This window comes from Rhinolophus hipposideros (genome assembly GCF_964194185.1).
Source record: "Rhinolophus hipposideros genome assembly, chromosome: 3".
NCBI classification, from domain to species: domain Eukaryota; kingdom Metazoa; phylum Chordata; class Mammalia; order Chiroptera; family Rhinolophidae; genus Rhinolophus; species Rhinolophus hipposideros.
This window is the reverse complement of record NC_138049.1, coordinates 26896831-26919743: the sequence shown is the minus strand read 5'-3', so window position 1 is coordinate 26919743 and position 22913 is coordinate 26896831. Positions and strand designations below refer to the sequence as shown.

The window sequence follows — 22913 nt, the reverse complement described above, 5'->3', positions numbered from 1 at the left end:
TCCATCCAAGTGAAACCATCAAAGAAGACTTTTCTTCCTCCTGGATACACAGAACTGAATTCAAAATTAGTATTTGCAGGATGGCTTTACATTCTATAATAAGGTTCAGGAGACATTTTCTAAAGCATCCCTGAAGCCACTTAAGAAGCAAAATTTCATTTCCCTAGATATAAAGTGTTCTTGCTTACTTTTGAACATCGGGTAACCTGAGATGGGAGAGAACCAACTTCCTTAGCTAATAAGAGACAAGTATTTTGAGAATTTCTGTTTGTATTTGAGGAAGAACTAATGACTTTAGCATACACTGTTAAAATGACTTGTAGAAAGACGTATACAAATTATTATGAATAAGTCGAAAGTAAATCAGGGAGAAATCTGTATGTTCTAATGTATTTTTCCTGTATCAGCATCACAGGTAATTTTTAAATTATTTATATCTGCATCTATGCATATACTCATTTGCACATTATATGCATTTACTTATTTGGGACCAATGTTCTTTAAATCAGGATGAGAGGGAACAAAGAAAGACGACCATAACTGTTTCTTTTCTAGTAATCCTACCAATATTCCAACTTGCCATTAATTGGAGACATTTTATAGAATTAAGACTGGCTCTTTGCTCATGTCAGTGGAACTTGCAACGATTTATTCCCAGGTTCATTCCCCAGAGGATGTCCAAAATTTCTGAAGATCTGACATCTCCCTAAATGTGATATCCTCATACACTGTGCTATCTTCTAATATTCAAGACTTTCTATCATTCAAATGCCCCTATCTTTCTAATGGCCTAATGTTATAGTAACTTACAAAAGCACTTCTAGATTTCAGAACTATAGGGATTAAGTATTCATCAATGACCTTCCTCTTCCCTTCACCTTCACACTCCAACACTTTCAATTCCATCAGTCAAGGAAATTTTCTCTCCTTTCTTCCCAGGGATGCATTGGAAATAAGTTGAAAGACAATACTGCTTCTATTAGAAAAATGTCATTTTATGATGACCTCCTCCACCCCCCCCCCCGAAAAAAAAAAAAACCTAGAAGGATTTAAATAAGTGAAAAGGTCTATTGACTCTGTAGAGATCACAGTTTTAAACGATCTCTTTTTTAATCATCAGTTAGAAATTCCTCTGTATGCAAGATAGTGCAAGTACTCATTCTGTTTTTCAGACTGCACATGCTGTCATTTATTAAATAAACTTTAATAACCCTCATTAAAGTTTAATAAATCCAATTATTGTTGAAGTTGTTGGTTGTAGTAATGGCATGATGGTTATACGAAAACAATGTCATCAGTTAGAAACACATTCTCAAGAAATTATAGATGAAATGTCATGATGTCTGGGATGTGCTTTAAAATATTCCAGCCTAAAAAACTAGGATAGATGAAATAAGATTGGCCCAATGTTGATAACTGTTAAAATTGGATGATAGGTACATAGAGGTTTATGATACTGTTTACTCCTGTGTATGCTTGAAATTTTTCCATAATAAAATGTTTAAAATCTCCATAATATTCCACTATTCTTGGTGCAATATAACCTCTTCAACCCCTCTTCAGTCACACATCCAAGGTGCATATCCTACTGCATATCCTATCCCAGGGAAAGGAAGAAAGAACCAGAGGTCATTGTGGATTCAGCCAGGGGTCAAACTCAAGGTGCTGGTCACTTTTCAGCCACAGGGGTCTCATGAAGACGCAGCAGGATTGACATCTGATAATGAACTTTCTCACTTCTGTGAAGCACCTGAAACTACAGGAGTGGATTTTAGGGCATTGCGTACAAATTATTGCAGTATATACATAGTTACTAATGGATTTGTATAAACTTATGCTAACAATACACTGTGTGCGCTCTGTAGCTAATTTGCTGTGGCTACTTTGGTGCTTGGGGGTCATGAAAAATCGCAGGTTCTATTGAATGATAATAACATGAAGAGCAAGAATAAATTATTTTTGTTGTTGTTTTTCAAACAAATCGTGATAAAGAATCATTCATAAGTAGATGAGATTTAGAGGAATAATATTTGTTTGACACAAACACCACAAAGACACAAGGTAATTAGAGCTTAAGGCAGAAAGAATGCTCATACGCAGCAATTTTCCAAATGTGTCTATAGTTATAAAATCAATTAGGACTTTTTGGAATAAAAAGTATTTAAATAGCGGCTAAATAATAGAGAACTATTTATAGGTTCTTGGAAACATTTTAATTACTCACATCTGGAAATAATGCTTATAGTCCTCCCCAAGAGTTGTCTCTCAAAGCCAATTCCTTATTTCAATGACTATGAGCTGATGCTGGCCTGGGAGAGCCCAGGGGATTAGCTCACATGCCAGACAAGAGAAGATGTCTTCTGGGGCACAGTGATCTCAGTAAAAAGACTTAAAACCATTTCAGAAGGAACAATGAAAGAGAAGAGGGCCAGCTAGCCTGGGAAACGATGCCTAAGGGGACACAAAATAGCTACTTTCAAATATTAGAGGTATTATTTTATAGTATGAAAGAGAGAGTAGATCTAGTCTATATAACTCAAGAGTGAACTAGATAGAATCAGTGAGGAAAGTTTCAAGGATCCAGATTTCAGTTCAACTGACAAAGAGCTTTCTAACGATGGGAGCAATACTTTAGTGAAATAGAAAAATCTTTTGAAAGAATTTATAAGGCTATCCAGTGGAGTTTGAGAGAGGTTTTGCAGAGCTGCTCAAAATGTCATTCACAGAATGGTGCTTGCCCACACACTGTTGTTGTATTTTTTTCCTCGAGATTTACATTTTAATGATTTTTTTTAATTGGGGTGACAATTGTTAGTAAAATTACATAGATTCCAGGTATACAATTCGGTATTACATCATCTATAAATCTCATTGTGTGTTCACCACCCAGAGTCAGTTCTCCTTCCATCACCATATATTTGATCCCCCTTACCCTCATCTCCCAACCCCCAACCCCCTTACCCTCTGGTAAAAAAGATTTTTTTAAACCACAGTTTTACTTCTAAAATCATGTTTCCTATAAATTAAAAACATATTACATTACCAGAAAATTCCACTAATAAAATGTAGACCACTTACATATGTATGTATAAAATATTTTATGTGCGTATCTAATATTTTAACAGACATGGGATTTTTTTAATTGTGGTAAGAACACTTAACATGAGATCCATCCTCTTAACAAATTTTTAAGTGTACAATACAGCACTGCTAACTACAGGTACAATGTTGTTCAGCAGATCTCTAGAACTTACTTGTCTTGCACAACTGAAACTTCATATTGACTGAATAGCAACGCCCCACTTCCTCCTTCCCCAGCCCCTGCATCTAAGTGTTTGACTACTTTAGACACCTCTGTAAGTAGTATCATGCAATATCTGTCCTTCTGGCTTATTTCACTTAGCATAATTCCTCAAGGTTCATCCATGTTCTTGCATGTCAAGATTTTCTTTGTTAAGGCAGAATAATATTTCATTGTTATATATATGCCATGTTTTACTTATGCATTCATCTGTCCAGTATCATTTAAGTTGTTTCTGCATCTTAGCTATTGTGAGTAATGCTACAGTGAACATGAGGTTCCAAATAACTCTTTGATTTCCTGATTTCCACATATCCTTGGATACTAGGTCAGAAGAGAAAGAGTTTGTGCCAGGTTGTAAATCAAAGCACTGCTTCTTTCATCAATAAAGACTTGGTATGGGGGAACAAAATGTCATTGGAACTAAACAATGTACTTAGTGACATTTTCGAGTATTTTGACTATACACTACAATGAAAGGAATTCATTCATTAAACAGTAAATACTAGAGACTTCACAGCAATTAAATTATCACACTAAATGGAATGTCCTTTTTAGCACTAAGATTTGTATTTACTCCATTGGAGGGAAGACAAAAAAAAAGGATCATCGCTGTTCCCAGGAATTTACTGTAAGGAATCTATTAGTTGGATATGCGCTGAGCAGAGCTTTAGGTTGAATAAATAATACATATTGCATATAGGCATGTGCTATATTTAAAAATATAAATCCTGTTATGATTATAAAATAAGAATTCATTTTAAAGTGCTACTTAATTAAAAGTAGCTCTTCCTTAATGTGCATTTTTCTAAGCATATATACTAAAAGTACAATGTTTCTTAGGTACAAGTCCAAAACATCTTTTTTACGTGATGAGTGTTCTTACACTAATCAGTTTGCTTATTCTTCAGAGCCTCTGCATATAGCTGTGCAGTTTGCATGTTGTGAAAAGGCACGGAATGAGGGAATGAGTGGGGGCTGAACTCCACCCCATCTACTTATAAAGCCATTAGCCCTGGCAGTGAAACTGAGTCAGGCCTATGAAATCTTTCCATCCTGGACAAACTGAGATGGTTGGTCATCCTACTTAAGGTACAGAAGTGCCAGACGTGCTAGTGTCATCCTTGGAATCCTGCCTAGAGAACTCTACACCTAAAATAGCTGAAATGGTGAAGCCACTTTCACGTTATTTTTTTTATTTTATTTTATTTTCAAGGTGAAAGAGCCATGTAATCCTGCCAACATCCTGACCAAGCCTGATTCAAGAACATTCTGGACTAATGATGATTCAGGTATTATTGGAAAAATGCACTTTGGCCCTGTGATGTACAGAAAGCATTCTGTAGTAAAGCCTTACACAAGACAAGGTTTAGGGTAAATTTTTGGTTTTGCTTGTTTATACTTAGTCCAACACTTGAATATACTTCACAATCATTTTTTTTTTTAATAATACAAGTCACTTTATGATATCTTCTCTTTCAGTAGCTAAAGCATATATACCATTAGGTGCAGCTTTCTGGATTGTGAAGTATATGAAAGTATTGGGTAGAGAGAAATGAGTCTATTTCTGGAGTGGATGACAGAGGAACAGGATAAGGGGGGCAAACACACTGGCCCCAGTTTTTTTCCAGGGGAACGAAGGGGTTAAAAAATCCAAGGCGAGTCATACTTCAGAATGCTTCCTGGAGGGCAGGTATGATTTTTTTTCTATTCATCCAGGTATATAAATCTAATCAGAGTCAGAGGAATGTCACTTTCCCAGATCAGAGAATATGCTTTGGGCTATATAATTACACTCAGACAAAAGGTCGGGTATATTCTTAAAGAAAATAGAAGATATCTTTTCCTTCTTTTCCACAAACACATTGAGCCATGAGGTCTAATTGTACCAAGTAAAGACATTGGAAATGAAAAGAGTGCTACTAGAGCTTTCACCTTTTCTAATTAAATAGAGAATCAGTGATGACGCCTAATATTTGTATTAAGCCTTATGGCTTTACAAAGTGCATTCACAAAAATCTAATTTAGTGTTTGTGGCAACACCCTGAAAGAGGAGGGGAAGCCTGTTCTCCCTCTCACTGTGTGAGCGATGAGATCAGAAATTGAAAGAGGTTAGCTGACTTATTAAAAACTCACGACCAGAAAACACTAGGGCTGGGAGTTGGATGGAGAGCCTGCATGGCCAGTTCTGTATCTCGCTTCCTAGGAAGAAGAAGCAGCGTGGGCTAAATCTGTGCTTTAATCTTTTCTTTACAAAAGAGAGTCAGAGACCATGCCTATTAGCAGAAGCGGGAGGGGTTCAGGAGGGGAGTGAAAACCTCTCTGATGCCTGGTTTTCAAAGGCCAACCTTGTGGTCTAAACTTATTATCAATTTCATCTGTCAAAAAAATTGTTCTGTCTTATTTTATGTCTTTTGAAGAAAGATGAAAAAACATGAAAGTGAATTGGCCTATTTATACTATCATTTTGGTCCATTAGTAGAACAACCACAAAATAAACAAGCCATCCACAAGCTAAGACTGCTATTAAGACCTGCTGTTTCATATATTGTGAAGAGACTATGTTGCACAAAATATTACAATTGAAAAATAAAAGATTCTCAAAGTTACGTAATGAGAACAGAATGGAGGGGGAATCAGTACAGGACAGGTCTAGAAAATGATACTCAGGTCCTTTACAGAGCTGGAGAAATTATGTTATAAGAAAATTTAATTAATACAGAACATGTAGAGAAAGAGGAACAGAAATACTTCAGAACTATGCATTTAAAAAATGTTTTAAAAATTATTTGTGTGTCATCAATGAGGTTGCAAAGATGTAGGATCCCTCCTGCAGCAGCTCATCTAATAAGGAGCCTCCTAGACTAAGTAAGGCCTATGTCTAGTGACTTTCTTTGGTGAGAGGAGGGGCTAGTGGTCCAATCAATTACTGAGACAGGAGTATTAAAATCTCCACCTATGGTGGAGAAATTCTCTGTTCCTTTTTTTAATTCAGTCAATTTTTGCTTCATGTATTTTGAAGTTCTGACATCAAGCACATATACTTTTATAATTGTTATGATTTCCTGATGAATCGATCACTTTATCATTACAAAATGTCCCTCTTTATCTTGGTGCAAGTCTTTGTTTGCAGTCACTTTTTTCTTATATTAATATAGCTAAGCCAGCCTTCTTATGCCTACTCTTCCCATGGTACATCCTTTCTATCCAGTTACTTTCAAACTACCTGTGTCTTGCAGTTAAACTGCTTCTCTTACAGACCTCACATAGTTAGGTTTTCCTTTTAAGTTCTAAATGACAATCTCTGTTTTTTATCTGGAATGTTTAGACCACTTACACTTAATGTAATTATTGATCTGATTAGATAAAACTATACCACCTGGCTATTTATTTTCCTCATGTGCCTTCTCTTCTTTTTTTTTTTTTTTCCCATTCGTCCTTTCCTGACTTCTCTAGTATTATTTGAATATTGTTTAGAATTCAATATTAATTTATCTGTGGATAGTGATGGCTCTAGGGATTACAAAAAATAACTTTTAAATTTTCACAGGCCAATATAGAAATCTTGAAATAGTATAGTTCTATTTTCCCCACTGCCCTTCCCTTCCTTTACATTATGGTTGTCAAAAATATTACTTCTACATGTGAAATAAAGCCTACAAGTGCAATGTATTTTGAAGAAAACATCTTTTATGATTACCTTGATGTTTACCATCTATGATGTTCCTCATTTCTTCTTGAAGATCCAAGTTTCCCTCATGGATAATTTTCTTTTAGCCTGGAAAATCTTCTTTTAACATTTCTTATAATGCAGTGATTCTCTGGCAATGATATCTCTTGGTTCTCTTTTATTTTCATGATATGCCTTTGTGAATGAAAATATCTTTATTTCATTCTTGAATAATATTCTTCCTAGATATGGAATTCTGAGTGAATGTGTTTTTTTTGTTGTTGTTTGTTTGTTTTTTGGTCTTTCTCTCTTTCTTTCTCTCTCTCTCTCTCTCTCTCTCTCTCTCTCTCTCTCTCTCTCTCTCTCTCACTCTCTCTCTCTCTTTCTTTCATCACTTTAAAGATGTTGGTCCATGCTGTTCTGGTCTCTACAGTTTCTAAGAGAAATCAGTGATTATTTAAATTATTGTTATCCTGAATGTAATGTGTTGCTGTTCACTGGTTGTTTTAATTTTTTTTTTAATCTTTGGTTTTTATCAGTTTGACTATGATGTGTCAAGACTAGAATCTATGTACTTTAAGATGTTTAGGAAGTTAAAAATTCTTCTAGTCTATTAGTAATTTTCTTAGAGTTTGAATCTGAGGGATGCAATTGTTTCTGCACTGCACTGTGCCCTTTCTTCTTCAGAATGTCAGCACTCTAACTAAAATTTATTCTAAATGCCTTCCATTCTGTTAAGTATAAATACAAGCTAAAGCATCCTTGTGCAACATGCAAATTTATGAGCCTGGAAATGGATTCTTTGCAAAGGCAATATTCTTGTCACAGTATGAATTTTATTATTTTAACCTTTACCAATTCCTGAAATAATTGAGATAAAATTATTCCATAATTTCCCATGGAAAATACATTTCAGTGAATGGAATATTTTCATTCAAAGCCAGCCATCCTTAGTGCATTTTACTTATTTAATCTAATGTATGTCGTCTCTTGATATATTGCTTAAGAAGAGTTAAATATTAGACATGACTAAGCAATTTTACTTGATAGAAATGGAATTTAAATTTAAAAGTTATTTTGTTTTGATGTAAGGAATCACTGAGGGTTAGCTCACCCTGAATCTAGTGAGAATGCCTAGATTTTCATACTTGCTGTCTTTTTGCATTACAGCCAGAGGACAGGACTACCACGCTCAGTTGGATAGATATGGATAGTTGGAGGAACGAAAGTAATTCTTAAAAAGCTTTTTCTGAACATAATATAAAAGTAGCCTATGTTCATCACAGGAGAGAAATGAAAATAGAGAAGAGAAGAAAATTAATCACCCACAGCCCTGCCACCCATCCATTTTTTCACTGGATTTGACTCTCTCATGCACTCCCAGCATTTGTTCTAACAATCAGCAAAGAAACTGCACAAGTTTAGGCTCTTTTCTATTATCTTTTCTTTCCGGCTTTGATACTTGAGTTGTTTTTGCACACCTTTGTTTTTCAATTGCTGGTCCTGCGGTGGTCTGTAACATCTTATTAAATTAGAATTTCAAAGTTGGATGAGTTTCCCTATGCTTTCAGAATGTGTGTTTTCCCCAGTGCTATTATTGGTGACACAGATAGAGTTCTTTGCTTAAAAGAAGTCAGATAATGAAGTGGTTAAACAATAAAGATTTTTTTTTTGCAAGGACCATGATTTTAACCGGGCACTCATTTTGCCATACCTTGGGATGTTCAAAATGTCTAGATTTCTTTCAAGCAAAAATTAAAGAGAAAGAATCATTATTGTGCAAATTTATTCCCATGGAGAAAATTTAATTTCCCCTTATATTTTCAGGATTATGCCTTATTTCTTTATATTTTCTAATGATTAATCACATTTTAAAATTCAGCAAAAATTTCTGGAGATGTAGAAATCACTATAAAGAAGTATTAAATGAACATATAAGTGATATTAAAATATAGAATCATATTTACTTAGGAGCAGTAATAGTTTATGTACAAAATGTAGAAATGAAATGATTCACAGTTTGAAAGCATATGGGCCCCAGAAATATTTTAGTACTTGAGACAATATATAAAATTATATCACCGAATTAATGTAAGGAAAGGAAGGACTTCATTATATAGATTTTTTACGTGAAAAAAAAAACAATTTCTAGATTTTTTTTCTTAAAAAGCAAAAACACTCGCATATTTATATCTAGAAAACAGTTGCTTCATCCCACAAAGTATGTCGTTATCTAACCAAAAAGAAAAATTTTATGAAAGGTAAACACAATCTGCTTATATGGAAATTTTTCATCTGATATATGGTGGCCACTGTAGACTTTGCCTCTTGCTATCAGAGATAAACCATTTATTAAAAACCAATGGATATATGAAAATCTTTCAAGTGGACTGGCCTTATTTACTCAGGTTCTAACTGAAAGAAAAGATAGCTATCTCAGTAATAAAAATCACCTTCCCCACAATGAAGAATTCCAAAGATCACATAATGCTGCCAGAATGAAGGTAGGCTTTGGAAAGGACAGGGCATAATCATAAGAACAATGCACTCATGCTGCTTTTGACTTCCCCTATCTTTCCAACTTACTTTACAAAATAGAATTTGGTATTCATTCCCTCCATCTTAGATCAGGTAGCCACAATCATCCTGTTTCCTGAACCACATCTTTTGCGGTAACCTGGACTCACCTCAGAGCTGACCAGCCTTCCATTCCGCCGCCCTGCTTCCCAGTGAGTCCTGGATGGAACAGCAGGAAGTGCTCAATAGTTTACCACCTGTTGTGGTTAGTGCCGTGAACTCTTGAGTCAAGGATGCCTGAGTTTGCCACAAGCTTCAATGCTTACTACCTGTGTCACTTTGGATAAATGATTTCACCCTTCTGTGCTTCTATCTCTCTCACCTGCAAAAATGGAATATGTATAATAGGTCATAGAGGTTTGTGAGGATTAAAGGAGATAATACTGGTGATGGTGCTTAGAACTATATCTGGCGTGTAGTTAGTGGTCAGTTTTTGTTAGTTCTTTTTACCTGGAGAAAGAATGATATCATTTATACAAGCCTGAACAGATCCCCCTGCCTTATAATAGGTTTACAAACTACAGGTTGAAAGAATAACACAGTTTATTTTGTCATTACTCTGATTATTTCATACTTTACCAGATCTATAGCTTGTTTTTTTCTCTCTGAACCATGAAGCTCATCATTCTCTGTCTTCTGTTGTCTCGGTCTCCAGATACAAGACTGATAAGCTTCCTGAAAAATAGACATATGACTGGACATAGTATCCTCAAGCTAGAGAGAACTTAAGAAATTGCCTAGTCACATAGATAAAATATCGCCTTCTTAAGCAAAGATCGTAAAGTTTTACATGGCTTTAACCATTACAATGGTTTAGAGGTTTCCAGATTCATGGATAGGTATTTATTTCAGTGAGTAGCAACATATCGTTTCAAAACTCCTCCTTTTAAAGAATCTGAGTCATGCTCATGTAGCATTTAAGTGTGTTTGACAGCAGAGTTTGTCAAATCCAATCCTGATTGTCTGGCTCCCAAGTGTGTGAATGTGTGACTACAGACTCAGTTTAGCTCAGCACAGAGAAGCCCCCTTTATTTCCCTCAGATTGTGTAAATTCAGAGTTCAGCTTTAGAGTTGGAGCAAAATCTGTTTCTGCCTTTGTTGAACTCAAAAATTTCTCTTTCTCTATGTTATGACCAAAATTACTTGTTATTTCTGCTGTTTTACTCAAGGCTAAGCTAACAATGTTTCACAATGCCTGATTTTTCTGATTCCCTGGGGTTCTTTTAAAATATTTTCAGAGTATTTCCTTCTACCCATTTTATCCAGATCATTCATTTCATGTCTAAGATCTTTGGTTCCCAGAGTATTAAAGGACATTTTATTATGGTTAAAATGGTAAAAGGAAAATTTCTCACTTAAAAGAAAAATACAAGGAAAAAGATTAAACACAACCTCGTAATTTTAAAAAAGTTATTTTTCTCGTATTTTAATAAATCTTTTCTCATTTTATTAGTCTACCTCAGACTAATAGGACAGCAGATTTTTTTTTAAATGTAGTGGCTTTTAGTTGCAGCTAATGTCAGAATGTACTTTTATTATTTTAAAGGTGCTGAAATATTCAGCCTTTGACAGCTTTCTTTTTGCCCATAATATATGACGCATAATACGTAAGACAATATTTCAGAAGGTTATATGTCTATCATAGGAAAAATAAATGAAAAAAAGAATTGTGGATTTTTGCCCTTAATAACAGAAGTATTTTATCTGGTCACATATAAACATAATTTTCAAACTCTGAAAAAATTATTTTACAAGTTTAAAATTGTAAACTATATAATAGGTAGAATAGACCAATGATTAATAATAAAAATGCTATCCCAAGAATGAAATGGCACATCCAGAGAGGCAGGGGCAGTATAGAAAGTGAGGGATTAGGAATGGAAGGGTGGGATGAATCAGGGTAGGAGGAGCATAGGGAGATGGTCCTAGCAAACCTGGAGACTCAGAGACAACAGAATTCTAATATAGGGCAGGGACCCCCCAGCAAACCCATTTGTAAAATAAGAGTTCCTTGAAGTAAATCAACTTTAAGATTCTTATTCTGAAACTCGCTTTTTCTATGAAGGTGTGCATTGATTGTAAAAAGAAAATTAAAAGGATTTAGAAAAAAAATTATCTCAGGGTGAGCTGAAGCCTTTGGAACAGACTGCTACCAGAAGTGTAGCTCTGGGAATCCGGACCCTCCCTCTTCAGAAATATGCAGCAATTAGCGCTTCCCCCTGATTAAAATTTTGGCTTTTAGAGGACAATTTTATATTAATAGTTCAGCTGCACTGTTCTTATAGGTATTTAATTACATAACACACGTGAGTTTTCAAATTATTCTCTCATATCTCGTTTTATCTGATCTTTTCAAAATGCCCTACGGGGTTTTAGATTAACAAAATGGTTGTTAACCCTCAGGATACTCGAAAGTGTTAAGTGCTTTACCCAAAGCCACATAATGAGTTACAAAAGCTAATCCACAGAACTGAAGTCAGATTTCCTGGAAACTCCTCCAGTTCTCTTTCTACAGTTTCAAAAAGCTAAGAGTGAAGCTTTGCAATGAAAGTGGCTTGAATGTGGACACAATTGTGTAGGGAAAGAACAAGCAGTAAGTGAAGGATGAGATTCAAATTGAGGTGTGGTCTTGCCATTAGGCAGGGGGAGGTGGAAAAAGGAGGACATTTGAGGCAAATGAAAGGTTTGTTTTATAGGTGTGAGATATATTGTGTCCCCTTTTGCTCAGTGTTCTATGGAAGAGATGACAAGTTTTTGTCATTGAAAACTCAGGGAGATAAACTGGAAAAACACAAGTAGACATGAATAAAATAGTGTAAATATAAGTTAAAATAAAGATTGCTGCCTACAGATATGTGAAGGACTTTTCATTTGAAACAGATGGAGAGGCGAATTATTTTACTGGTGAAAAGCAGAGGTTTTGGTATCGGAAAAACCTAGATTTCCATTCTGGTTTTGCCATTACTATGTTGTCTCACACAACTGTTTACCTTTTTAAGCCTCAGATCTTAAGACTGTGTAAGGAGATAGCAACAGTTTTTTATAAGGTCATTATGAAGATTAAATGAGAAATGTAAATATGAAAAAGGAATTTCAGATTTTTTGCCCTTGATAACAGAAGCATTTTATTTGGTCACATATAAACATCATTTTCAAAATCTGAAGAAAATTTATTGCATAAAAAGCACTAAAGCATAGTGTCTGCCACTTATTCAGATGTTAGCTATTATGATAGATACACTGAACTGTGGCTGTTACAGAAAGAAACATCTTTGCAGATCAGTGTGTTCTCAGCATCACCACTGTGCCTGGCTTTGGAATGTGCAGAAATGCGATTCCTTAAAAAACTTCATGAGGATATTTGAATATGGTGTCCGGAAAAACTTCACCAACTGATGCTAGTTGGCCATGCTAGAGATAACTTTGGAAGTAGAGGTGATTTTAGTGAAAAACTAAAGAAAGAACTCAATAAATGGTCATCAGGAATACTGTAAGGAGGTTCATAGTTCCTAAAGTTCTTTTAACACTAATAGAATCTGTTCACAATTTTATGAAAAACACGAAGTAAGGCTGGCAGTGGTATTCAAATAACCCACCCCCCAAAAAAATTTCATGTGTATACAATAGCTTTAAACTTTAAAACAAAGAGAAAAGGGCATTTAGTGCATGGTCTATGGACTGTCTGAGGTGAGCTGTTGAATTATTTTTAGAAATGGCAATGAGTCTACAATGATCCAGCCACACGCCTTCACCCAGTCTCTTTGTGAAGCAAATTGTCAGAAAGCCATCTGTGAAAATCAGAAAGGATTGCTCTATAAGGAAAAATAATTGTCTCATATGGGGTACATAAGATGTTAGATCCTGAAGTAGCATGTTCTAACAAGGCTACCTGTGTTAGACAATTTTACTATTATTCTTGGAAGTATTCTAGTTATGTCTAGTGTGTTCATTCCTCTTTGACAATTTTTATGTAAATGTGCTTTCTAATATTTTTTCAATATTGATATTTAAACGATATGTAATATGTAATGCATATTACATATAATGTATATATGCATATAATATAATGTGTGTAATATTAATTCTAATTTTCTGTAACTGTTTTAAGAAAAAGAATATGGAAAAGGAATAGTAGTCCTGGGAAGTCTTACAAGGTTTCTGTCATCCTTAAAAAAACAAATAATCCTAAAGAAAATGAAAAATCCTAAGAAAAGAAAATGGTAACTGGGAACTGTGAAAAAATAAGAAGGAGGAAGAGGAAAGTGGCAAATGGGGCTTAGATGGAAACTATGTTTGTTGGACTTATTTCTGCCCTTTGGTTATTTGCTCCCATTATAAAAAGAAAAGGCAGAAGGCAGTGGACCACAGTAATGCTCACTGGAGCAGCTTGTGGACATAAAAGTACAGTATTTACAATGTGGTAAAGAGAAAAAGAAAATTATTTTGCTTTTAAAAGATAAATTCAAGGCTTATTAAACAGAACTTGCCAAACTGGATTTATATTGGTATATAAAAATGTATATAAAAAACGTGATTTGACGAATGAATTTCAAATAGGTCTATCCTGATGATTTATGTTTGTGATCTAAGGCTTTAGATTTTTAAGCAACATTTTATGAATTGTGAAATAGAATCATTGTAGATACTAAGGATAGTTTGTCTCCTTTCAATTTTAAACATAAAGTTTTATAAACATCATTGTAGTAACTTCTTTAAAGTGACCATATTTATTTAGTTTAGAAAGTGAGGCATTATTCATGACCCCTATCTTTCGTTCACATCTGTTTAATTTTTTCTCTTTAATTTTCTTGTGGTCTCATACAAAAGCTTATTTTCATTCTTTTAGATTTCATTTATATCTTATGTGAAATGGTGATGATAAAACAAGGTTGGTGTTATCACACACACTAAGAAATAACAGAAGTGGTTGATATATCTGAAACTCTTAGCCTAACCACCAAACTGTTCTTTTCATATAATTAATCTTATTTGTTAAAAGGATTCTATAATCACAATCAAAAGCAAATAATACTGTCATATGTGTCTGATGGTATAACCACATGCTCTTAGAAAATTAGGCTATGACAGCTAATCATAGAAGTTCCGATCTAGGATATAATCATAAAAACAAAAATTAATTTATTCCTATTAACTAGTCTAGAAGAAACATCTCCCACTGAAATGTGTCACAAGCCAAGGGCCAAGGCTTTTAATGTTCACCTGAGGGTTTTAAAGCTGAGAAATAAAGTAGAAAAAAAATCATTGTGAACCCAGCAGAGAGAACTATTCATCAGCTACATCCGATATTTACTGAACATTTGTGTGTATGAATGAAGTAAATATTTTTGTTTTCTTCCCTCTCTTACCCCCTTGTCATGTAACATAAAAGGTATTTAACTTTACATACTTTTTTAATCATAGAATTTAAATTATAGGACATCAAGAAAAGTAAACATCCCACAAGGGTTTTGTATCCTCTTCTGGCAAAAGGGTTAGTAGGTTTTCGGTTGTATCATGTTAGGTGGATGTTGTATCATGTTAGTTGGAAGTATGACCTTGTTGTTGTCTTTATATGAAGCTTAAGTATAAGAAGATGCAGATAGGTGCCAAGTTGACAAGGGGTGGACTTGTGATAGTTAATTTTATGTATCAATTTGGCTGGGCCAAAGTGCCCAAAGATTCTGGATGTTTATGTGAGGGTGTTTTTCGTATGAGATTAACATTTAAATTTGTGAATTTTGGGTAAAGCAGATTGCTCCCCATAATGTGAAGGGCCTCATCTAATCAGTTGAAGGTCTTAATAGAACAAAAACTGATCTACTGTGAGTAAGAAGGTATTCTGCCTACAGATAGCCTTTGGACTTGAACTGCAACATTGGTTCTTCCTTGGGTGTCCAGTCTTCAGGCCAACCCTGCAGATTTTGGACTTGACAGCCTCCATAATTGTATGAACAAATTCCTTACAATATCTCTCGGTTTCTGTCTCTCTGTCTCTCTCTCTACACACACACACACACACACACACACACACACACACACACACACACACAGTATTGGTTTTGTTTCTCTGGAGAACCCTGACTAATACACGCACATGCATATATAATCACAGATATAAAAATGCAATTATCCACCAACTTGGTAGTAAGCATTTGCAGCACCTACACATGTGCTATGGCTCTTGCCACTTCTGACAACAAAATGGTCATTCTGCTATGGTTTTAAACTACACCTTAAAGTGCACTGCATGATAGGAGTTCTTTTTATCAAGGTCTTACTATTGCATAGAGAAGGACATTTTAAAAGAAAATTAAGTAGAAGTGTTTTGTATTAAACGTTTATTCAGGATTTCTGACAGTAAGAAAGTTATGGAAGAACTCTATGATTGCAAGACAGAAAGAAAATAGTCTGTGAAGCGGCCATGTTATCCCCTGTGTCTTCAGGCTGGACGACAGGTTCTGACGTGCATGGGCAAAGTTGGTATACGACAGAAGTTAAACAGGTTAAGGCAACATTCTTTTCTACCAACCAAACTCATATGGTATCATTAATGAAGAGGATTTTCCCTCCCTTTATTCCTATGTGTCTGCAAATCCTGTGTGACATTTTGCTGACATTGCCTTCAGATACTTTCACAGACTATGCCAGGCAATCATAGAATGCTGGGAAGAGACATTGAAAGCACCAAGGCTGCCTCCCTGAACTCTGACACTCCTGGAAAGGTAGCTTGCTGTCACTTTCCTTAAAGAAAGGGCAATTCTCCTCAGTCAACTGCTAGTGCCTTGTGAACATGATCATTCCATACCTGCAAAACTGAGGAGGTTCATAAACAGAACAGGCCAGAGGGCCTTCAGCTGAAAACGGAGGTAAAAGATCATGGGACCTAATGGGCTTCTCATTTTTAAATCCTATCTTTATAGACAGCAAGGAATTTGAGGCGAAAGAGAATTTGGGGGGCAATGTTAAAAGGAGAGAAAAAAAGGATACATGTTTTTCTGACTCGTTAGAAGATTATCTGTGGTCCTTGGAACAAGAGGCTAACTTGGCATTTTAACCAAGCAAATGAAAGCCTTGACAAAGGCTGAACTTGAAAACTATCCATTAAACATTGTCTGTAAAAAAAAAAAAAAAAAAAAAAAAAAGCATTAGTTTTCTTGAAAAATGGTCATTCAATATGATTGTTTAATAATCCCTTTTGGACCAAAATAACAGTTTTAATTTCAATTTGTTCATTGTACGTCATTCATAAAATCTACTCCCTCAGTTTTCCGAAGCAATTGAGTAGCATAATACGTAACATGAAATAAAATCACTAAATCCAAGGGGTTTTTGTTTGCTTTGATCTTGTTTTGCTTTTTATAGTGAGATGTAAAGTGACTGCTAGGAAATGTACCCTTGATTATTAATTAGGTGAAGGGGAGCATTCTACATTTGGTTGAGAAGCAATTATGTGCCTGGACATATATAGGGGGCATATTAAACTTTTTCATTTGTTAAGCACTTCCTATTGGCCAGGCACTCTTCTGGATACCAGGGATTCTACGGAGAATAAGACAGATCTTATCCCTGTCTCACAGAGGCTACTTTCTAGTTTGGGAGCCAAAAGATAAACCCAAGAAGCATGTCAGATAATAAAACTAATATGCAGATAATTGAGATAGGGTGCATGACAAAGGATGGTCAGCTGATTACTTTAGGTCCACTGTGCAAGTGATGTTTACTCTGAGATCTGAATGTCAGGAAGGATCCAGCTGGATGAGTGTCAGAAGGAAAGCTTTCCAGGTAGAGGGCACGACACCAACAAAGTCCCCAGGGCAGAAACACAGGCTTGATCTGCTAATGCAACAGAGAGCCAAGATGGTGCCAGCATGGGGGACAAAGGGGCGAGTGGAAAGAGAGGGAGTTGTAGAGGGTTGTAGTTGGAGGATGGATAAGTGAGAAAAATGAAATGTGCTGTCCAGTGTTCAAGGAACTAGAGGTTCAGAGAGGCCCCTGAGATTTAAATAACTGAGAGCACAAAATCCCTGACTGAAGTTTACAATGTGGAGAGGCAGGGTGGGGTCCGAAGGATTATCTGGGTGTGGGGCATTATTACAGGAACCCACTGTGAAGTGGTTCCAGGCTTTCAGAAGTTCCTTTTATATTTCTTTTCCCATATATCACAGAACTGTACAATATTAGAGCTGTAGGTGGACTCAGCTTCAGCTCATTCCTCATTTGAAAAAGTGAATATTCTAAATGGTTAAACACACCCAAGGCTGTGCTTTAATGGTATTGAGGCATAACTGGGTCTTAGGAAAAGTAACTATCTGTAAACTTCCCTTTCCTTTGGGGAAAGTGCTATTCATTTTCACAAAATAAACATAGACCCTGCCCTCCCTGAGTGTAGCCTATCTCAGCTATCCTTGTTGGATCCAAGGTGTAGCACAGTGCTTGGCACAAAAGAGGTGGTCTGCATGATCACAAGTAACAGGCCAAGATCATTTTGGAGCTTGCTCCTCTTTCCCTAACTGAAAGATAAGCTAAATGACCTAGAAAAGGCATCTCCTGTGCTAGCTGGCCTTCTCTGACCCTCTTTCAATGAGTCTGACCTTTCAATAGGCCCACATTTACATTCCATTGTTTCCTATCCACCATGAGCAATTGCAAATTCCTTTGGGTTAGCTTTTGGCTTCCTCTCTCCTTTTTCACCCAAAACTTAAGTCTTTACTTCAAACACATGGTAAACAAGTCTTTATTCTGTTATCATGGCATTTAGTTCTTTGATACAATCCATTCTGGAGCATTGTCTGTAGGGAGACCAAGGGAGAGGTAGGAAGTTTGAAGAATACAGGTTTATCCTTGCTCAGTCCATCCCCTGCTCAGCAGAGTAAGTGGCCTATAGTGTTGTTGCACTTTAACCACAGCACATACCATTACCATTTTGACTTGTTGGAGCCTTTGTGTTGTACGATTCATTCTGCTTGTAGTGATAATATGTGTACAGTGGGGTTAAGGAACATAGATTTCTTTTCTACGTGAGATTCCAACTTGAGCGTGGTCCTTAGTAAATTCTTCATTTCAACTATTTTTCACAATTTATATTAAGTAGGAGTATCTCCATCATACAGATGAATAGATTAGGGTTTAGAGAATACCTTGTCTATGTCTCAGGTAATGAGCTTCAGCTGTAGCCTACTAAAGTATACCTTCAGCCTGTTACTGACACTCCTGAGCTTGCTTGGGGGGGTGACATAAACATTTATGTAGCTTATCTTCAGGGTTGAAACCAAAAGGAAACTCCCTAAGTTGCTTTACATTAAAATGATGCCCATCGACCTTCTGCCTGTCTGTTTTCCCACTACTGATTAATATACTACTGGTTCCCCAACTACCCTTTATTTTGTTGCTGCAATTTGTAGGCAGTGTTTACAGGAAACAGTCCGTAGGGGTGGCCTGAGCTTCTGTTGCTTCTTACTAGATGGATGATAGGGTCAGAAATGGGAGCGATTTGGGGAAAGATTTACAATGAACCAATTAAATCTTTCAGGTTTCACGTTAGTTTGGCACAGATGTCTGCCAGAAATCCAGCCTCCTTATTTACTATTGGCACTTTGTAAATAAAGTGAGGGTGAAAGAGCTCTTTATACTGTCTTTGTGTAGGTCACGTCTTTAATATGTGTGTCCCCGGGATTCAGCCTGTGAAGAAATTCCAAGCCCTGCGCTGCCTGAATGCTGGGCCACAGGACTAGTAGGGGAAAGAAGTAGGTGGGCATGTATGTAGGTTTGCCCTGGACAGAGTGAAGGGAGAGGATCCTTGATTCCAAAGCTCTCTGGCTTTTCTACAATATCAGATGTTTTGTCATTACAAAGTGATTGTTTGGAATTGAACTGAAAGGTCTTTTAAAATGCAAATGCCTAATAATAAATAAATGCCTAGCAAAAAATGCCTCACACTAAATCTATGTCAATAACATATAAGACTTTCAGTAAGGTCATAGTCCTCTTGTGTTTAGAAAGTCACCAATAATACTGAATTTTGACCTTTAATTTTTTTCCAAAAATTTTTGCTTGTGTATTATTTTTCATGATGATGAAGAAGGTTCCCTGGATGTCATTTTTCAGGTCAATACTGAAAGCTAAACAAAAAGCTCTCAGATATGTGCTCTTCCTTGCCCTTCATGTTGTATTCTAGTGGTCAGTTATATTTTTATTTATTGTTCATTTGATTATGCTACATCAGACATTGACGACATTCCAAAGATGGGGATAAGGTGAGTTTTCAGCCCGTCACAGACCTATTGGTTTGTTGCTAGCTAGATTTCCATTCCATCCACACCAAGAGACGTCATTGGCCTTCCTTCTTTCATTTATCCCCTGATTGAAATAAAAGATTTACTACAAAACCATGTCCTCACTCACCCTGCCCACTTTCCTGTGGCCTCATTCTCCAGAAGGGATGGGTATAGAACATTGGTGTTATCCCCCCAGAAAAATTGCTAATCCCTGTGCTTGTCTAAACTTGCATTCATCTTCCAACTACATAAATTCCCCCATTCCAACTTCCAACACTCCCTTATGTGTTTGTGTATGTAAATTTGTTCATGTTTAATGAGATAGGGGTATTAAAAATAAAAGCAAATACCCTTAATAGAAAGATTAATAGTTATCTACCACATTTTGGTTTGAATTAACTCCCCCAAACACATTGGAATGTGTCACTTTAACAGCCTTGGTGGAGGCATTTTCCTTGGGTGGCTTTTAGATCTCTTGATGCTCGGGCTCAATCTACCTTTACAGTCAATTCCCCAACTACCCCTCATCCTGTGAACTCATGTTTCTTACTGTATCTCCTGCATCTAGCACAATGTCTGATGCATAGTTCTAGAAGAATCTGTTTATGAATGGATGAATGAACTCCAACCATGACTAGAGCTGTACCAGACACAGAGGTGCCCATGCTGGCTAATAATCGTCAGTCCTTGAGATGGATATTTATGTTTTTTAAATGTCTTTTTGAAATCTCTGTATCTTTTTTTTGTTAAGTGATTGTTTCTTTCATATATGTGTGTGTACATATATAATATATATGTACATATATATATAATATATATATATACACATTTTATTGGGGGATATTGGGGAACAGTGTGTTTCTTCAGGGCCCATCAGCTCCAAGTCGTTGTCCTTCAGTCTAGTTGTGGAGGGCACAACTCATTGGCCCATGTGGGAATCGAACCGGCAACCCTGTCATTCGGAGCTTGTGCTCTAACCAACTGAACCACCCAGCCTCCCCTGGATATATATTTAAGACATTATGAATTCCATATTTATTGGAGGGGGGCAGTGAGAGAGAGAGGCAAATTTGTGCCAGCTAAAATCTTTTTAATTTCACTTGAAAGTGCTGTTTTCTTACTTCAACAATAGTGGCAACATGGCCATATACATTTTGCTGGTCTGAGTAAGGAACATATTTCCAAATTATTCCACAGGTGCCGTATAGCACCTTAGAGTTTGGTATTCATGCTACTGCTCTACTTAAAACCTTCCTCTTTTGTACCAAGCTGGTCTTTCCAAGATCAGCCCAAATGTAATTTCTTTGTGGAGACTTTCCTCAACAATTCCATGCCTGCTGCCTCTCCCCAGTAGAAACATCCATAACATTTGTTGTGGATATGTACATAATTTACATGTATGTATCCCCACTTAAAATGAGAGCTTCTGTGAAGTGAGATAACTGGATTACTCATATTGATGTAACTTGATCCTAATATTTGTACTTAAAAAGTGCTCATTAAATGCTTGCGTGAATGAATGGAAGGGAGGAAGGAAGAGAAAGAGGGAGGGAAAGAAGGTGAGAGGGAGAAAAGAAGAAAGGAAGGAAGAAAAGAAGCAAGGAAGGAAGGAAGGGAGGGAGTGAGGGAGGGAGGAAAGAAAGAAAGGAATGAAGGACGGAAAGGAAGGAAGAGGGCAAAAAAGGAAGAAAGAAGGAAAGGAGGAAGGATAGATCTGGTCAAGGTCTACAGTGGTGATTAGCTGAGTGTGGGGCTTTGAGGCAGTTGGCATTAGTGGGAAGTATAGTGAGAGGCAATAGTTAAGAGTGGGGGACCGCACAGTGTACCAGGGCTCTGGGTGGGAGGTGGGAGAGGCAGAGGAGTCAACTAAAGTGACAGAAAAGGAGTATAAAAAGATAAATTTGGTCCTAAAAGCAAGTTTTGTTACATCACAATTTTGCCTATCATCTGCCCAACCCAGAAAAAAAACAATAATTTCTTAAAATAGTTAAAAAATGCAGTTAGGGAAAACAACATAAGGCCTCCATACTAGACAGCTTCATGTACTCGTATATTATCTAACAAAACCCTATTCCAAAATTCTTATGTATATAGTCTTGTTTTTTCAAAACTACTGTCTTAGAAAATATAAATAAGCCCAATGTATAGAAAGGATATAGTTTTGTGGGTTTAAATAACTCTTAACACTATTATTCTAGATAACATGTTCTTCTCTTAGTTGCCTACTGTATCACATTCTTATCTCTATTATGCATGTCAACTTTAACAATTATGAATACGGAAGGTAATAATCACCAAAGAACCTGTGTTCTATAAGGAGCTATTTATTTAATTACCATTGCTAGTTACTTTTCTATTATAGCTATCCTGAATAAACTCATCTGTCATCATTTCCTGTTTGATGAATACTGTAAAAAACGTGCAGTTGGTGACAACCTTCATTAAAAACAGATCCATTTAGTCTCAGTGGGTAGAGCGCAGTTCTCTTATCACCAAGGTCACTGGTTCGATTCCCACATGGGCCAGTGAACTGAGCCCTCCACAACTAGAGTGAAAACAATGACATGGAGCTAATTGGTCCTGGAAAAACACATGGTTCCTCAATATTCCCCAATAAAAATTTAAAAAAAAAAACACAAACAAAAACATCCATTTAGTTGCTCTCTAGAGTAATAATTACATTTTCTGGCATTTCTGTGTACTTTTTTGGTGATGTGCCAGGGAAAGAATTCTATAAGCATCAACTAATGAATAAATAAGTGTGGGAAACTAAACTACACAGGATTGTTCTGGAATGTGTAACACTTTGAGCTATACAAAACAATTATACCATGTTTCCCTGAAAATAAGACCTAGCTAGACCATCAGCTGTAATGCGTCTTTTGGAGCAAAAATTAATATGAGACCCAGTCTTATTTTAATACAATATAAGACTGGGACTTATATAATATAAAATATAATATAATAATATAACATAACATAATATAATATAATAATATAATATAATATAATATAATATAATATAATATAATATAATATAATATAAAATACCAGGTCTTATATTAATTTTTGCTTCAAAAGACGCATTAAA

General features: G+C 35.9%; 1 protein-coding gene across 1 annotated transcript in view; it reads left to right on the top strand.

The window, feature by feature from the left end:
- SGK1 (serum/glucocorticoid regulated kinase 1) overlaps window positions 1-22913 on the top strand; it is a 103585-nt gene that overhangs the window by 70744 nt on the left and 9928 nt on the right. The window contains exon 3 of the mRNA XM_081045179.1: window positions 4518-4593. Within this exon, the coding sequence (XP_080901305.1) occupies window positions 4518-4593 (76 nt within the window). The remainder of the gene's footprint in view (window positions 1-4517; window positions 4594-22913) is intronic.